The sequence below is a fragment of the Trachypithecus francoisi genome, unplaced genomic scaffold (assembly GCF_009764315.1).
Source record: "Trachypithecus francoisi isolate TF-2019V2 unplaced genomic scaffold, Tfra_2.0 Lachesis_group1, whole genome shotgun sequence".
NCBI classification, from domain to species: Eukaryota; Metazoa; Chordata; class Mammalia; order Primates; family Cercopithecidae; genus Trachypithecus; species Trachypithecus francoisi.
Window position 1 is genome coordinate 23,796,811 of NW_022681454.1, and position 19,291 is coordinate 23,816,101.

General features: G+C 35.9%; 1 protein-coding gene across 1 annotated transcript in view; it reads right to left on the reverse strand.

The window, feature by feature from the left end:
- Window positions 1-19,291, reverse strand: part of DHX15 (DEAH-box helicase 15) — a 57,411-nt gene that overhangs the window by 20,438 nt on the left and 17,682 nt on the right. Inside the window, exons 4-6 of the mRNA XM_033213899.1 lie at window positions 8,630-8,789; window positions 7,085-7,303; window positions 1,772-1,939 (exon numbers count right to left, since the gene is read on the reverse strand). Of these exons, the coding sequence (XP_033069790.1) occupies window positions 1,772-1,939; window positions 7,085-7,303; window positions 8,630-8,789 (547 nt within the window). The remainder of the gene's footprint in view (window positions 1-1,771; window positions 1,940-7,084; window positions 7,304-8,629; window positions 8,790-19,291) is intronic.

Below are 19,291 nucleotides of genomic sequence, written 5' to 3' on the forward strand. Positions count from 1 at the left end.
TTCCAGTCCACAAATCAGCTTCAAAATTATATATTAAAACTATCACTTAAAATGACAAGTTTTCCCCAAAGTTCAGAATACACGTTAAGGTAACATGAAAAAAATATTTTAACATGTTCTAGAGACAGGCAAAAAATAAAAGTTCAACACTATGAAGCTATGATTAGACTATTTTCTAAAAGTCAAATTTATTACACTTGATGATCTATGAAAAACTCAAAAGCGTTTTTTTTTTTTTTTAATATTTCTATCAATCCTTGTTTATTTACATTACACTAGACTGGTAACTGCACATCCACTCAGTGAATTCTTTCAATTTGAGAAACATATTTTGTTCATTTAAGTTTTATCTGGCCATGTAAAAAATAATCACAATTGTGTTTCTTTATGATTTGTAATTTTTCAGTAATCATCAAAAAATTAGCAAAGATACTAGGGAAAAAAATCACAAAAGAAGTTGTGGGTGTGTTAGTCCTCAATACAGAAATAAGAAAGCAACAAATTCCGATTCTGACTAACAAGTAAATGAGGTGAGGAAAAAGTTCAGGTAAGACTTTCTTCAATATAAATAAACTGAAGAAACTTATAGCAGCTGCCACAAAAGCCTTGTACATAAGTATCTTGTATACATCAAACTTAATCCTTGACAATCGTCCCCCTAAGGGATCAAAGTAACAGCTTTAAAAAATGAAAAACTAGGATCACAAATTAAGAAAATCTTACCAAAATTCACATGCAGCTATTATGTAACCTAATACACAGCTAGGTTTAAAAGTCTAGTTGACTCCACTGTCCAGGTGATTTAAACCTTTTAATAAAACTGTGCAATCTTATTTTCAAAGACTCTATTAGGACTCCCAAATCTTAAAAAATAAATAAAAGCCTAGCTGCTGTTTCAAACTGGAACCAGGATGTCTTCCCAACCCCTCAACAAAGTATCTCAGAAATAGGGCTGAAATAATCTTGTTCCCGTCTGTGTGACAGGATCTAGATGAAGCTTCTGCCTTTAAGGAACTCACGTAGTTATGCAGTGTGATCAGTGCTATCTTTTTTTTTTTTTTCTGAGATGGAGTCACGCTCTGTTGCCCAGGCTGGAGTGCAGTGGTACGGTCTCAGCTCACTGCAACCTCCGCCTCCCAGGTTCAAGCGATTCTCTTGCCTCTGCCTCCTGAGTAGCTGGGATTACAGGTATGCGCTACCATGACCGGCTAATTTTTTTTAATTTTCAATACAGACAGAGCTTCACCATGTTGGTCAGGCTGGTCTCAAACTCCTGACCTTGTGATCTGCCCGCCTTGGTCTCCCAAAAGTGCTGGGATTACAGGCATGAGCCGCCACGCGCGGCCACAAGAGTGCTACTGTTATTAGAGGTCTGCACAGAGTCAACATTTCCCACCTATAGACATTATTACTTGGTGAAGCCTTAAAGAAAATTATGGGCAGAAGGCCAAGGCACCAAAGAAAAAGTGCTTACTTTATACCAAGTGATTTAACAGGAGAAAAGACAGTACTTGGCCAACATCCTCTTTTCTTAACCCATTCTAGCGAATCTTCCATTTGCTAAGGAGGGACTACCTAGGAGAAGCAGTACCCATTCTTACTTTAGGGTCAAGAGATATGCAGAACCCTACAAATGGATATTATTTTGTTGTACAAACCTAGATCATAATCACCCACAACTTAGTCCTTTATAACTGAATGAAGTTTGTATCTCATAAATAATTCTTTCATTATTAAGTGAAATGTTTATAAAGAACATTTCTAATGTTACCTTTCTTCCAATTGCTCCATTCTGTTTTTTGGGAGGTGGAGGCTCAAAAATGCGTTGCTGCTGCTGAGGTGGAAGTGTAGAATACAATGGAATGATTTTAATGTCTCCAACTTCAGGGCCCAAATCATCAACCTCACGCTTTATTCTCTTACAGGCTTCATCAATTTCCTACAAAATAAAAGTGAGTCTAAAAACGAATACTGAAACATTTTTATTTACTATAATCACAGTTCTATGCAGTCTATTTTATGTATGCCATCTTCTTTCACTTCATGGATACCACATTTTCAATTTAGTAACCAAAACTAATTTAGCAAATTTCAACGAGATTTCCAAAACAATCCAAGAAACTTTCATTTTTGTATTCAAATGAATATATAACTGCCTTATTTGCATTCCACACCCCTTTTCTTAGAGTCAGATTTCCTAATTAATTCTCAACAAATTGTACTAAAATTGAAATTTCTCACCCAGGAATATTTAAATGCACTTATGACCTTTTCAATTTTCACAATCTAAAAGAAATTGATGTGCTAGACATTTTAAATAAGCCAATTAGGCTTTAATGTCACATATCACTAATGCAATCATATGGAAGATTTGCTTCATTGTGCCTAATGAGAACAAACACCTTTACAGTATCAACACAGATATTTAAGAACTAGGCTAACCCAAATGTCTTACAGCAGCTACAATTTTTTTTCTCAGAAAACTAGTCACACATTGCTTAATGACAGGAATATGTTCTGAGAAATCTGTTAGGCAACTCTGTTGTTGTGTAAACATTCTAGTGTATTCATGAACCTAGATGGTATAGCCTATTGCTCCTAGGCTACAAACCTGAGGAGCACTTTACTTAAGTGAATACAGTAGGCAACTATAACACAATGGGAAGTATTTGTTCATCTAAACAAAGAAAAGGCATGGTAAAAATATGGTATAAAAGATAAAAACTGCCAGGCATGGTGGCTCACGCCTGTAATCCCAGCACTTTAGGAGGCCGAGGCAGGCGGATCACCTGAGGTCGAGAGTTTGAGACCAGCCTGACCAACATGGAGAAACTCCATGTCTACTAAAAACACAAAATTAGTTGGGTGTGGTGGCACATGCCTGTAATCCCAGTTACTTGGGAGGCTGAGGTGGGAGAATCACTTGAACCAGGTAGGCAGAGGCTGCGGTGAGGCGAGATTGCGCCATTGCACTCCATCCTGGGCAACAAGAGCGAAACTCCATCTCAAAAAAAAAAAAAAAGGGTAAAAATCAGTATACCCGTATAGGGTATCTGCCATGAATGAAGTCTGCGGGACTGAAAGCTGCTGTGAGTGTGTACTCAGTGAATGTGATGGCCTAGGACATTCTGTACACAACTGTAGACTTTATAAACGCTGTACATTTTGGCTACACAAAATTTATTGAAAATGTATTTTCTTTTGATATATTTTTTTCTTCAATAAATTAACCTTAGCTTACTGCAACTTTTTAACTTTATGAACTTTAATTTTTTTAACTGACTCTTTTGTAGTAACACTTAGCTTAAAACACAAACACGCTGTACAGCTGTGCAAAAGTATTTTCTCTTTATATCCTTACTCTATAAGCTTTATTCTAATTTAAAATTTTTTACTTTTTCAACTTCTTAAACTTTTTGGTTAAAAGACCCAAACACACACTTAACCTAGACCCCCACAGGGTCAGGACCATCAATATCACTATCTTCCAACTTTACATATTAACCCACTGGAAGGTCTTCAAAGGCCAGTAACACACATAGAGCTGTCATCTCCTGTGATAACAATGTCTTCTCCTAGAATATCTCCTTGAAGGACCTGCCTAAGCCTGTTTTACACTTAACATTTTTAAGTCGAAGGAGAACACTCTAAAATAATGATAAAACATGTAGTAAATACATAAACCACTAACAATGTCCTATTATCATTATGTACTGTACATAATTGTACATGCTATATAGTACTTTTAAACAACTGGTAGCAAAGTAGGTCTGTTTGAACTAGCATCACCACAAAGCAGTGAGTAATGTGTTGTGCTATGATGTTGCAAGGTAACGTTCAGCTCCATTATAATCTTATGGGACCAGCACCATGGCTATCTGAGAACTTTGTCTTGACCAAAATGTTGTTATGTCGCACATGACTATATTCTAAGGCATTTGCATTCAAGAGGAGACATAATGAATATCAAGACAGAAGAAAAGAGAGAGACAGATTATGTATGACAGCTCTGGAAGAGGCAAAGGAACTTAAAAATGGAAGGCAGCACTGCAGACAAATGTATTCCAAATTTTATTGAAGCATTAATTCAATTAAACCCAGAAGTATGTAAAACGCTCACTATATACTAGGCAGCCTCTCCAATAAATGGCCCAATCAGAAGCTACCCTTGTCAACAAATCGCGTTTTCCCCCCAAAGGACAATGATACTAACGGGTGAGGAAGAATTTTAGGATGTTTACTTTATATTTTTTTAATGTCCAACTGTGTTTCTGTATCAAAAAACACAAAGTTCCTTAACACAGTAAGAACAAATAAATTACTTTTCACTTATTTCAAACACACCAGTTTTCTTAAAGGTTATCTGTCTCAAAAATCAACACAGAAAATTACTATTAAAGATTCAATGTTAACAGATCCCCCTTTGAAATCTCAAGTTTCTAATGAAAGTAGATGCTACTCATCTAAATAAAAAACATAACAAAGCGAATAAATATTTTCTGAAAATACTGCTTTCAAATGTTGTATCTAGATTAGAATGCCCCCTGCTGGCATGCAAATAAAAAATTAAGAGTTCTCCAACTTCAAAAATATTTGAACATAATATAAAACTAGGCTTCCAACATTTAAGAGTATCTGCAATTTTAATTTTACTGTATATATATGAAAAATAAATGGTCAGAAATCACAAAATATCCAGATTTCACACATTAAAAATTAAGTGCTTAAATTAGACATTTGCTTTGTGATTCCAGTATTTTAAAATGACAATTCCAACTTTGCTGGAAATTAGATTACCCAATCTGCTAGGAATGCATGGAGCTAAAACAAAATGATGACTATGTAGGCTATAAAGGCATCTCTAAAATGTGGAAGAAATCCCGTAACACTTACGTTTTTAGATAAAGTCCTAAACAGTTTTAAAACTTGCAATAAAAATTGTCCCTGAGGTTTGCCAAACTTACAAAAAGTCAACACTATCAGCTGAGAATGCCACAAAACTTATCTGCATTCATCAGAATATAAACACAAATAGGTAGAGGAGGAAAAGGAAGTTTCACTGTCCCAACAGCAGCCATCTGCTTAGTCATCAGCAATACTAAGAATAAAAACAGTTCAGGAGTTCTTTATTTGAGGAAAGATTTTTAACTCCAAAAGCAGCAGTATGTTAGTAAATTAATCTAGACCTTACCAATTAACTCACTGCATGTTGAAAAAGAATTTTACTAAGCAAAATTAAAGATAAAAAATTATTTAATTACAATCACTCTTATCTAATTCCTATCTAGGCAACACTTTAAACTGTTCTCTCTCCCTCCCAAATTAACTTAGGTGACTACAGAAGCACTTTTATTTAGGTGGTCAGAATATGTTCTTAAAAACCGGTTTTAAAATTTTATAAGATTACTCAATTTCATGGAGGCTATTCAGATTTATGAAGAAAGGAGTACTGATTTCACAGTACCATTTAACTTACCAAATAAAAATAACAAAGGTTCACAAAAATGAGAAGGTAATATTTACTTTAGACCAGCTCTACTACTAAACACAACAAATGAAATGTAAACAAAACGTTAGGTTTTCTGCTACCTTCTCCCTACAACTCTACAAATTCAAGACTGGGAACCTAAAGATAATTTAAAGAAGCAATGGTATGCATATAAACAGTTGACAACTAGAGTGGCATTTTATTTCATGAAAGACTTACACTCTAGCACGCATCTGAAAACCCTTCAGCTTTTACTCCCTTCCTTTCCCCAGCTGTGGGATTCACAGTTAAAAAATACTGCACAAAGCTGTCTCAGAGAAAAACCTTTCAGGTCCTTAACCATGAGGCCATTTGATATTTCTGATAGAATCTCAATAAGCTTATGTTATCTGAGTATGATGACAACTTTAAATATTGATTTAAAAAGTAAAAATATGGCTGGGCGCAGTGGTTCACGCCTGTAATACCAGCACTTTGGGAGGCAGAGGCAGGGACAACAAGAGCAAAACTCCATGTCAAAAATAATAAAAATAAAAATATACTATGCACTTTGGAGGAAGTGAGAAACTAGAGACCAGACACAGGAGGACAAAATGATTATCCCAACAGTCTCAATACCACCATTACAGCACAAATGCTGTTTATATGCCATCAGAAAAGCATTTTGGGCCGGGTGTGGTGGCTTGCACCTATGATCCCAGCACTTTGGGAGCCTAAGAAGGGCAGATCACCTGAGGTCCAGGGTTCAAGACTAGCCTGGCCAACATAGTGAAACCCTGTCTCTATTGAAAATAAAAAAATTAGCCAGGCGTGATGGTGGGCACTTGTGATCCCAGCTACTTGGGAGGCTGAGGCAAGAGAATCACTTGAACCCGGGAGGCAGAGGTTGCAGTGAGCTGATAATCATGCCACTACACCACAGCCTGGGTGACAGAGAGAGACTCTGTCCTCCCTCTCCACCCCAAAAAAGAAAAAGAAAAACCCTTTCGTAAACCTTTTTAAAACTTGGTATTATCCAAATAGCTTCTGAATTTATTTAGCCATTCAAGAATTCCAAAGCACACCTATAAACACCCTATTGAAAATAAGCTTAGAAATGCTACATCTGAGAATATAATTTTAAATGAAGTAAATTCTAACTAAGAACTTTTAGTCATCCTTCCCAACCTTCATGAGCATATGGGAAGACAAAACCAAACTGAAGTGTTTTGATGATGAATAGGCACCCAAGTTCACTCACAAGCTAAATAACTGTATGAGGATAACCTGATTTCAAAGCAGCTATGATGCAAATTCATGCCTCAGCATAATACCACTTGTATCCCAGGGATCTCCTAACCTGCAACTGCAAAATCTTAAAATTCCAAAGGCATTTAACACTCTTAAAATAATTAACTATAACACAAACTCTAGTGGTATATAAAAGTATTCCTATAGTATACAAAGGGGGTTATATATTTTACATATTAATATAATCAGGTTGAAGAACATTGAAATAAAAAAAATGATTAACATGCCATGTTCTTATGATTAAAGTTGCTGCATATTAGAAACAGTATGTCAAAAGTTAAATAATGAAGAAAATTAAAACAATACCTCTTGACCAGTTAAGAAAAGAAGAAGATCTCCCTCTTCCTCTTCACACATATGAATCTGGATAACTGTTCGAATTGCTGCTTCAAGATAATCTCTCTCTGGCTCTGGAGTATAAAAGATCTCAACAGGATGTGTACGCCCAGGAATAGTTAAGAGAGGACAGTTATCAAAGTAAATCTGGAATTTTCCTGCATCTAGAGTAGCGCTCATAACTATAACCTGAAAGAAAACAGTAAATTACTTGAAGCTGTCTTCAAGGTTCTTATGTGGTCTTATAGTATAGCAATATTCACTATTCTACATATATATCAGCTATTAAAAAGCCCATGAAAACCTTTAAATAAACTGTAAATGAAAAATCAAATACATAATGGCTGAACTATAGTAAAAGTTATTTACATTTTTAAAAATTTAGAAAGAAAATAAATGCATAAACTACAGTATTTCTTCATAAAATACCTTAAAAATCAGATTTTATAAAATTATATGTAATTCAGATTGGTAAATGAAAACATTAATACGTAGGATAATTACTGCTACCATTATTAAAACTTTGCAAATAGGGAAAAACAGAAAGAAAATGCAAAAAAAAAAAAAAAAAAAAAACCTCAGTGGACCAGATATAAAAAGAAGGTTCCTCCATAAAATGTTTCACTAGAGTTCTTAATTTCTACTTTCAGGTTCTCACTAAAACCTTGGTAGCACAGTAAGTTTAATAAATAATGACAGTACTCACATTATGCTTTAAATATATTTTTTAAAGCACTGATCTAATTTTTATAAACAAAAACATGCTCAGGCCTCAATTTTTTTTCTAAAGACCCAGAATCTTTCTTGCCAGTGCTGAACCCTTGTTTGTTTGTTTCTGAGATAGAGTCTCGCTCTGTTGCCAGGCTACGAACTCTTCTATAACACACATATCAACAAGGGATGAGTCTACATTCTAATGAATAATAAACACACACAACACAGCAAAAAGGTGAACTTCATAGACTTTGGGGGACAAAAATGTCAGAAAATAGTTTTAGGCCCTTAATCAACATAGTAACAGTGGCCAAGGTACATGTGGTATGGAGAAGAGAAGTAATACACTAGGGTAAGCGACTACATTTCTAAGGAGCTGCCTGTCCTATGTATAGTTATTTCCACTCTCCAACACTATAAGTTACAATGGGTGTTTGTGATGAGACAAGGACATGGATCTGAGGGACAAAGATTTGATCCTTAAGTAAAGGGGGCCTCTGTACTTAATGAAGGGTAGAGTGAGTAGCGCAGTTACACATATATGTTATGAGATTATAAAAGAACTAGGTGGGTAAGAAATTGAGAAGATTTGGCTTAAAAATGCACTACTAAAAAGGGGGAGAAATATACTTAAAGTCTAAAATGAAGACATAGCAAAGCAGAAACAAAACAAGAAGGTACTTACTAGTTCCTTCTTTTACAGGTGATTTCTTACAGTTGGTTATTGATCAGTATGTATTCCCCATTTTTATGTCCACATACACACATATATAATTAAATGGAGAGAAGAAATTACTTCACCTTTAAATCTGATCTCTGTCTTACAACTTCCTTCAGAACACCCATTAGAATATCTGTAGCCAGTGTCCTCTCATGAGCCTCATCAAGAATTATTACACCATAACGCTCCAGGAGGGGATCATTCATAGCTTCACGAAGTAACATCCCATCAGTCATATACCTATATTCCAAAGAACATGTTGGTTAAAGGTTCCTTTAGGTCATTTTAAAACCAAACTTCATGACAAAAAAGAAATGCAAAGACATTAGGTAAATTAAAAATAAACTTCTGCCCCAAACAAATGTGCTGTTTCATGATCAATTGCAAAATTAAGTTTCAAGAAAATCTTTTTTAAGAGTATACAACCAAACACGATACGCATTATCGATTCTTGAAAAATATAATACTGAAATGTACTGGGAAGACTTGATATGACCGATTATGGAACATAACGATCACACGGTTTCACACAAATGCCAAGGCAAAATTCATCATTTTCAATTTCTTAAACCTTTTAAAAACATACAAATATTCAACATACAAAACAAACTAATAAACCATTTTAAGTTGCTTCATGTCACACTACTAAAATGTTGTCACATGCAAATAAACATTTTTTGTTAAGCCTTAACAATTCCTTACTTAATAAGCTAACAACAGGCTCTCAGTTCAAAAGGGCTGACAGCGCGTGAGTCTGCCATCCTCCTCCCACCCCAAAGAAATAATCTTAACGCACAAAAGGAATTTATTAATAAAAGAAGTGAGATTGAGGGGCAGCATCTACACTAAAGAAATGCTGATACCTAAATGGAAGATAAAAAACAAACGATGTCAGATTGATCAATGAACCAAAAAGGGAAACCAGGCTTAGTTAGGGATGGCTCAAGTGAAGGCAGCTAATATGGACTCCAGTTATCACAAGAGAAGTGCCACGTAAGAATGAAGGCAATGAGATCAAGGGTCAAGGTTGTATAACTTTGTAGGGGTCAGCTATCCCCTGTCCATTCCACTCTGGTTACTGCTGTCACTATGAAAAAAATCTATTTTCCTTTTGGCACCTGGACAAAACACAGTATGCCTTTAGATGCTTAAGTCACAGCTCATTCAGTTAGATTTAAAACCCATTATTTTATTTACAGATTTTAAAATGGTATTAAAAATCTGAAGCCATCATTTATGATTTCACCATTTTGGCTCTTTTTATAATTAGTCTAACCGAATCTTTCATGGACCAACTGGATATTTTTAGCTAATGCCATCTGTTGGAGCATTAAGTTCAGCAAACTGATAGTATACCACAAAAAGAAGTGAATTCTCTTTATTTCACCTAAACTTAATTCTAAATTTAATAAGCTTTTGGCAAACAAATCCATCTTAACTCATTTATATGCTTTATGCTTCTTGTCCTTGGTCATATTTTTAAAAATAAACTACCACATTTCTGGGAGGGACAAACAGCATTAACTATAAGGTTATTTTATGTAAGACCAGGAAAGAAAAAACTGCCAATTAAACTATGACTCAGTGCCTTAAAAACAGTAAAGCATAGTGTATGAATCAGCAACACTACAGCCAGTAGCTGCTTTGAAATTTCTTTGATCTGAGGACATTTGGTAATTTTTCCTGTCTTTGGATATATCACAGACAAGAGATAGGCAATACTCTTGTACATGATCTTAGTAGCAGAACATTACAGCTTCCTCTATTTTCAGTTAACTCTCTTAGCTTCAATAGAGCTGTCTGTTGATTTGCAGGGCAAAACAAAATGGATTGGTTACTCTTCCAACATTTGCTCAAATACTAGCATATTCACACCCTATTGCTCCATTTCCCAGTCTCTTGATACTCAGTACTCATTTCAACATGGAATCATAGTGTAATATTTAATATTTTTGAAGGCATTTAAATTAGCAAATCCTCTCAGTATATACAGACCCAACAATTCACATTCTTTGAGGTGAAAATATGTACAGCTAGATCAAGTTCAAGCATTCACAGGCAATAATTACCAAACTGCCACCAACTGCAAGACCTCAGTAGACTGTAAGATACATTGTAACTTCAGACAATAAAAACTTGAGAACAAAGTCACAGAAATGACAAAATATGACTTTAAGTTGAAAACTTCTTAAAAGTGGTTTTAAAAGTCAACTTCTTTATTTTGATCCTTTTTCTCCTCACATTCCTCAAGCTTTAACCAATCACAACAATATGGAGCAGAGCTAACCAACAGACATTCCTTTTTATTTTTCTAAGGGAAGAAATGTTACAGATGGCAGACTAAAAATACTATAAGTTAGATTAATGGAAATATTTTATTGTGCTTTATTAACTATGCATATTGCAAGTAATAAGTTAAATGGCCAAAACTTCTGTCATCCAGACAATTCTTAATGGTTCCTCACCACTGACCATCACCCAGTGATCCCATTCCATGAGGTGCTGCACTTAATTACTTCTTGCATCACCAGTTAATATGGGATACTGCTGTTTGTGCAATGAAGAATTTCAAGAAAAATGAAATTTTAAAATTTGGAAGGTCTCAAGAATACAGTCAAACTTACTTCTTTCCCAGTGAAGAAAACAAAAAAATCATAGTTAACTTTTACAGATTCCCAAAACCAGTTACTAAGACTAGGTATCACTGTACTGATTCTCAGTCCTAAGTCTCTACTACATTAACACACTCTCCACAAAGTCCCAGATAAAGGAATACACTGTATATACAAATTTAATAGCAAGAAAAGGTATTTGAAAGATATGCCCAGGTCCTAACCTGTTACTTACCAATGTGACATTATTCAGAAATAGGGTCTTTGCAGAAGTAATTAAGTTATGAATTTCAGAAAAGATCACCCTGAATTTCGAGTGGGCCCTAAATCCAATGATCAGTATCCTTATAAAATGTAGAGAGGGAGATTTGAATACAAAGGGAAAGCCATGTGAAGATGAAGACAGAGACTGTGGTTATAAAGCTACAAGCTAAGGAATGCCAAAGACTGTTAGCCACCACCAAAAGCTAGGAGAGAATCCTGAAAGACTGTTGCCCCTTAGAGCCTCCAGTTGGAACTAGCCTGCCAACATGCTGTTTTTGAACTTCTGACCTTCAGAATTGTGAGTGAATGAATGTTAATTTTAAGCTATTTAAAAAAAAAAAAAATAGAAACAGTACCTGATGATTTGCTATATTGTTAAATGCATGAAACCCTCTGCTTAACAACAAAAAACTAGCCTGACACAGAACTCAGGAAAGGCAGAACCAGGTACTGGAGATAAAAACTATAGTCCTTGGCCGGGTGCGGTAGCTCAAGCCTGTAATCCCAGCACTCCCAGAAGGCCGAGACGGGCGGATCACGAGGTCAGGAGATCGAGACCGGCCAGGCTAACACAGTGAAGCCCCGTCTCTACTAAAAAATACAAAAAACTAGCCAGGCAAAGTGACGGGCGCCTGTAGTCCCAGCTACTCAGGAGGCTGAGGCAGGAGAATGGCGTAAACCCGGGAAGTGAGCTGAGATCCGGCCACTGCACTCCAGCCTGGGTGACAGAACGAGACTCCGTCTCAAAAAAAAAAAAAACAAAAAAAAAAAAAACAAAACTATAGTCCATTTTCCTTTATGTAAGTGTCAAGTTTTACTATCTTTCTTAGTAGTAATGAAATATTTATCCAGGCTAAGGAGTCACAAGAGTAAAATTTTAAGTTGGAAGTTTCAATAACGAATTAATAAAAATGCCACAGGATAGTCAAACTCTACACTTTACTGGGTGCCTTACCATCTACACTGTTTTCCGACTGTTTTAGGGCAGAGACTCCCTTAAAAAGTTATTAGCATCACCTGGGAACTAATAAGAACTACAAAACTTGAGTCTCACCTCAGATCTACTTAATCAGCAATTTTGAAGGTGGGGCATAGCAATCTGTGTTCTAACAAGTTTTCAAGTGATTCTGATGATTGCTAAAGTTTAAGAAACACTAGTCTAAATCAAACAAGAAGCAGATTACCTAAAGTAGATGCCTAAAGTAGCAAAAACATCCTTGGAGTATGTAACAGTTCAGCTTTTCAATTGTGACTGCCTAATAAAATATACCAAAAACCCAATGTACTGTATAGTATCAACCCAGCTTAAGTAATTTTTTGCAGCAGATACATGTAGATGGTGTAGTGTAACTACAAGCCAACTGCCAACTATGATCTCGGCAAGATGACGACACCTAACACATCACTAATTTTGATTTGAACAAACCATGGTAAAACATTACATCCTGCAAATATATTACTTATTTATATTTTTGTATTTATACATGTATGTGTATATATATATGTGTGTGTGTGTATATATATTTTATGAAACATTGCAAAAAATTATAAACTAAGCCTCAGAAAGGCAAAAAATCATTTTTCTAAAATGAAAACCAGAAATCCCTACCTCAAACCTTATGATCCCTCCCAGCAAAATTCCAGCTTGGTTAAACGTTTAAAACAAAAACAAAATAGTAAAATACATGGATTAAATTATTTAAAACAATATTGGGCAGGGTATGATGCAAAACCTGGATATCATAAAGATGGTTAATTCAATACGTGTACAAAATTCAAGTCTCTGTGTTTTATGAAGTGTTATAAAGCAAAGAAACAGATGACAAACTGGGCAAAAATTGCAACTTATATCCAAAGTGCTAACTCCATTATAAGCTCCTACAAATCAATAAGAAAAAGGCCAACCCACTGCAGAAAGATGGGCAAAGCATGAGGAGACACCTAATTCTATCAATTTTATAATACTGCACATTTGGTCAAATTTAAATTCTCTGAAACTGAGATGCATTTTAAAATAGCACCTTAAAAACAGCTGTCAACTACGTAGAAATCCTGAGAAGATGAAAAAAGCACCAGTCTCCGATTCCAAAAAGAAATACAAATGGCTAATATACAAAGATGTTCAATTTCACAGAAAATAAATGCAAATTAAAACCATAAAGAGATCCCATTTTTCACTTACAAGATTGACAAAGATAAAAAGTTTTATAATGCTGAGTTGGCAAGGGTAAAGAAACAGATGCTCATTTGCTCATTCCTTACTGGTAGGAGTATATAAAAATCTCTATGGAGGGCAATCTGCCAAAAGCTGATAAAATTCAAGTATATTCTATGACCCAAACAATTTCCCTTGTAAGGAATTTATTTCACAGAAGTGTGTGTGTGAAAAAAATGTGTGTGCAAGTTTGTAAGAGGATACTGAGGACAGCAAATGTTTCTAATAGCAAAAACTGCAAATAAGAGTTTCCATCAATAGAATTTGTTAAATAAGGTACAATCATAAATGCTATGCAGCCATTAAAAATAAAGCAACTTAAAACCACAATGAGATACCATCTTATACCAGTCAGCATGGCTACTAAAAAGTCAAAAAATAATAAGGTTGTAGAGAAAAGGGAATGCTTATCCACTGCTAGTGGGAATGTATTAGTTCAGCCATTGTGAAAAGCAGTCTGGCAACTTCTCAAAGATTTAAAATAGAATTACCAGTTGACCCAGCAATCCTATTACTGGGTATACAGAATATAAACCCTTCTACCATAATGACACAGGCATGTGTATATTCACTGCAGTACTATTCACAATAGCAAAGACAAAGAATCAACTTAAATGTCCATCAAAAGTAGAATTCATTTTTAAAAGTAGCACATATACACAATGGAATACTATGCAGCCATAAAAACATGAGATTATGTTCTTGTGGCAACATATATGAAGCTGAAGGCCATTATCTTAAGCAAACTAACACAAGAACAGAAAACCAAATACCTCATGTTCTCAGTTCTAAGTGGGAGCTTAACTTTGAGTAAATACGGACACAAAGGGAACAACAAACACTAGGGCCTACCAGAGGGTGGAGGGTGGGAAGAGAAAGAGGATCAGAAAAATTACCTGTCAGGTAACTGCTTATTACCTGAGTGACAAAGTAATCTGTACACCAGCCTGTAATCTCAGCACTCTGGGAGGCCGAAGCAGGTGAATCACTTGAGGTCAAAGTTCAAGACCAGTCTGCCAACATGGGGAAATCCCATCTCTACCAAAAAATACAAAAATTAGCAAGGTGCGGTGGCATGCACCTGTAGCCCCAGCTAATCGGGAGGCTGAGGCAAGAGAATCGAATCGCTTGAACCCAGGAGGCACAGGTTGCAGCGAGCTGAGATTGCGTCAATGCACTCCAGCCTGGGACAGAGTGAGACACTGTCTCAAAAAAAAAAAAAAAAAAATCTGTACACCAAACTCCTACAACATGCAATTTACCTATACAGCAAATCTGCACACATACCCCTGAACATAAAAGTTAAAAAAGCATAAATAAAGCAACTTGAAAAAGGCATCTATTATAAATGAATGGCACTTTTTAATCCAAGTAATTAGATTTACTGTTTTCCATATTACATAGGAAAGCTTTACAATACACTCAGAGAATTACATGGAGCAATGAGGAACGATGATGAAGGAAATAAAACACACAGAGGTTAAGAATACATACTTGTTGCAAGACAAAACTGGGTTTAAGTTCCTGTTTTCCTATTATTATCTGATCTTGGACAATTTCTTCTGTAATGTTCCCTTTGTAAAAATGTGAACAGGGTAAAACTCGTTTAAAATAAACAAAACAATGTACATATATAAAGTCCTCAGGACACTAACTGCCTGGCACTTGGGAAATATTCAATAAACAGAGTTCTATACCATACTCGTATAAACTAGCCTCCACGTAGTTCATAAATCCTTGGGATAACCATATACTTTATGAAACATAATGAATATATACATAATCCTGTCTCCATCAGTTGAGTCAAGGGAATTACAGCCGACATGAAATGATAAACCCCAAGCATAGAAAAGAGAGTCATATAGATGAACACTAAGTCGCGTGTTTCAGAAGTTTAGAACAAGATGAATCTCACACACACACAAAACTACCAAATCTGTGAGACAACTCTGAAAGACTTAAAAGAGCCTAAAAATCAAGCCTTCCAAAAGACTGAATTATCTTAAATTCCAGAAAAACTTGTGTATTTTCTAAATGTTTGAGTTTAAATTCCAGCTTTAGAATTAAATGGAATTCCAAATGACCCATACTCAACAAAATGGCGTTGGTTAATGTTAACAATAAATGAATCTACAGGTCTTCTGTTTAAATGCCCAGGTATAATTTTTCTATTTACAACTGATTTTTTAGATTAACTCACTGAAATCTAGTCAACCCAAATGAGTGCCTCTATTTTAAAAAAAAAGCTTATCAGCATTAATAATAGGTTTATGTGTAGTAATTTCTTTATATAAAGAAATATAATCTATATATAAAGAAATATATATATATATGTATACATTTTAAAGAGACAAGGCCTTGCTATGTTGCCCAGGCTGGAAAGCAGTGGCTACTCACAGATACAATCCCACTACTGATCAGCTGTGACCTGCTCATTTTCCAACCTGGGCTGGTTCATACTTCCTGGGGCAACATGGTAGTCCCCCACTCTCAAAAGAGCTACCATATGGATGCCAAACTAGCACACTACATCCCAGAACTCTTGGACTCATGCAATCCTCCTGCCTCAGCCTCCCAGAGTATTGGGATTACAGGCATGAGCCTGTACTTTGCATGAGCACCTGGACTTGTTTACAACCTTAATGTCTATGCAGCCAAAAGAAGATTAAACTACTTTTTTGGGTAAAAACAGGTCACTCAAATGGTAGAGTAAGTTGTTGATTCCACCTGTTAAACGCATTAAATGATCACCTAGAATATACATGTTCTCATTTTAATAATTTAAAACATAATTTTTTATTATTTTCCATGTTCAACATGTAGGACATCCCAGGAACTACAAGTTTTTGGTAGTTCAGAGTTTCAAAAGTAGACCATAAATCCTTTTGATGTCATATTTGTGAAGCTAGACTTTTGATAGTTGCTGTTTTAAAAAGTATGAGGCAAACATCAGTATAGAACAGGAAATAAAAGAGGTAGTGTTCAATCTGTTATCAAGGTTTGAGAAACTGTGAGTGATCAAATAGCATTAACACACTTAGTAAATAACAGTGGTTATTTAAGAATGAAATAACTTTTCTTTCAATGTATGTATATTATTTTTTAAAAGAAACATAAATACTTGGGTTATTAGGACCCAACTACTTTGTAAATGGAATTCTGAAATAGTTCTTCAGGCCTGGGATTCTATGACAAAATTATTGAGACATTAAGCGTGCTGTCAATTAAGACAGTGTGGGAACTTCAACCTTACTGGAAACCATCTCATCTACCTAGAGTATCAGGAAATGATTGATACTATTTGCTACTGGCTAGTCCATCTGCCTATCAAAGTCTCTCCATCCTTCTCAACTCAGATGAAATACCTCCTCCTCTGTAAAATCTCTATACATTCAAATTACCTTCTTATTGGCTTGACAGCTTACCCCTTCCCAACCAAGTCAGTGAAGAGCCAGTGATATTAAGAGTCCTTACATAATGTTTCTTTTATTGGTGAAGGAATAAACAAAGACAGGCTCTAGTTCAATCTGTTATGTTCTTAGCAACCATATTACACAATATGAGCAACACTAACTTACTGTAATCCCAACAGCACTACATATAGCAAAATACTAGTTACAATGACAAACTACTAGATGTAAATGTTCACAAGGAAAGGGAATATATTTTGAATAACTTAGAATCTACAGTGTTTCAATGTTCAATACATCAAACAGGGCAAAAAGGAAACATCAAACCCTGGATTCTTAAAAAAGAGCTGAAATGTTTGAGACCACAATCAAAACATACAGCTTTGTTAGTGTAAACAGCTAAAATACATTTAGTATGTGTTTCAGAGCTAGATACCTAATCAAGAAAAAATGGCTAAGTTAACAATGGAAAATAAAGAAAACTAAACAAAGATACACTGCCTATTCCTCAAATTTTCACAAAAGGGAATATTCTTTCATCCTCAACAGAACTCACAGAAAGCTAGAATGAATGTGTAGGTTCTACTTAATATTTTGTAAGATATTGGCACTGTATAAACAAAGAGAGCCTTCTCTATCTAATCCTAAGTACAAAGGTCAAATTTAACAAAATATGTAGAGACTCTGTAAACCAAGTTAGCTTTCTAGGAATCAGCAAAAGCCAAGAGAATTCTACTTCTAGGGTGACCACAGTAACTTTTTAGTCCTCTTGTAGAAACTGCCTAAGTGTTAAATAACCACATTTATCCTTTATTCCCACCTCTTTTTAAGAGTCCAATAAAATTACCCTTACCTAACTTACGTGCTACACATGAATTAGAACCAAGACTGCCACATAACAGATGTTCAATAAATTAGTTTATAATTGTTTGTATAATTAACGGTCCTTAAAGTGCCACATCTGTTTCACCTTTACCTCCAGCCCTAAGAGCATACTTGAATTGATTCATTCCAGTGACATGTCAAGGTTTAAGTTTACATCCCCAATTGTAATTCAATTATTGTGCTAAAAGGAACTTCATTAAATTGGTTTTCTAAGTCCCTCTCTAACTGGGTTAACTGGTTAAAAAGATCCAATAATTTCTCCAACTGGAAATCTACCATCATCACCAACAAGGATCAGCAATGCTGACTGACGCACCCCTAAACAGAGTGTCATAAATGACGAAGAGTTGTACGCGGACTATTATATCTGATCTCAGAACAACTGTATCAGGTAGTTAGTACCAGTTCCATCTTCTGAAAAAGAAGTAAGCACATGAGGGCTACTTAACATATAGTTAATGTCACAGCTAATAAGTGGGCAGAGCTAGGACAACTCAGACACTGACCCTAGAGGCTATGCTCTAGGATCTATTTCCTTTTGGTTCTCTTCACAAGCCACCTTTTTTTTTCTTACAGAGAGATGGAGTCTTGCTCTGTCACTCAGGCTAGAGTGCAGTGACACAATCCTAGCTCACCTCAGTCTCAAACTCTTGGGTCCAAGTGATCCACTCACCTTATCCAAGTAGCTGGGACTACAGGTACATACCACCACACCCGACTAATTTCTTTATATGTAAATCTTTTTGTAGAGCCAGGGTCTCACTATGTTACCCATCCTGGACTCAAGTGATCCTCCTGCCTCAGGCTCCCAAAGTGTTGGGACTACAGGTATGAGTCACTGCTCCTGGCCTCAAGGTATTTTTAAAGGAAGCTGTCTTGTTGGAAACCCACTCTGGAATCTGCATAAGTAGTCTTTATACAGTTAGTGCTTCAGTCAGCTGTTTCCAGAGGCACCAAAGAATCTGCTATGGCAATGCCCTGTAATTCCCTATCCCATAACCCCTGTTCTGGCTAACCATTACTTTAAATTCAACCCTTGACTTAAATTCCAACTTCTTGGCTGGGAGCAGTGGCTCACGCCTGTAATCCCAGCACTTTGGGAGACTGAGGTGGGTGGATCACTTGAGGTCAGGAGTTTGAGACCAGCCTGGCCAACATGGTGAAAAACCCCATCTCTATTAAAAATACAAAAAGTAGCCAGGCGTGGTGGCACGCGCCTGTAATTCCAGCTACTCGGAAGGGTGAGGCACGAGAATCGCTTGAATCCGGCAGGCGGAGGTTGCAGTGAGCCGAGATGGCACCACTGCACTCCAGCCTGGGTGACAGATGAGACGCTGTCTCAAAAGTAAATAAATA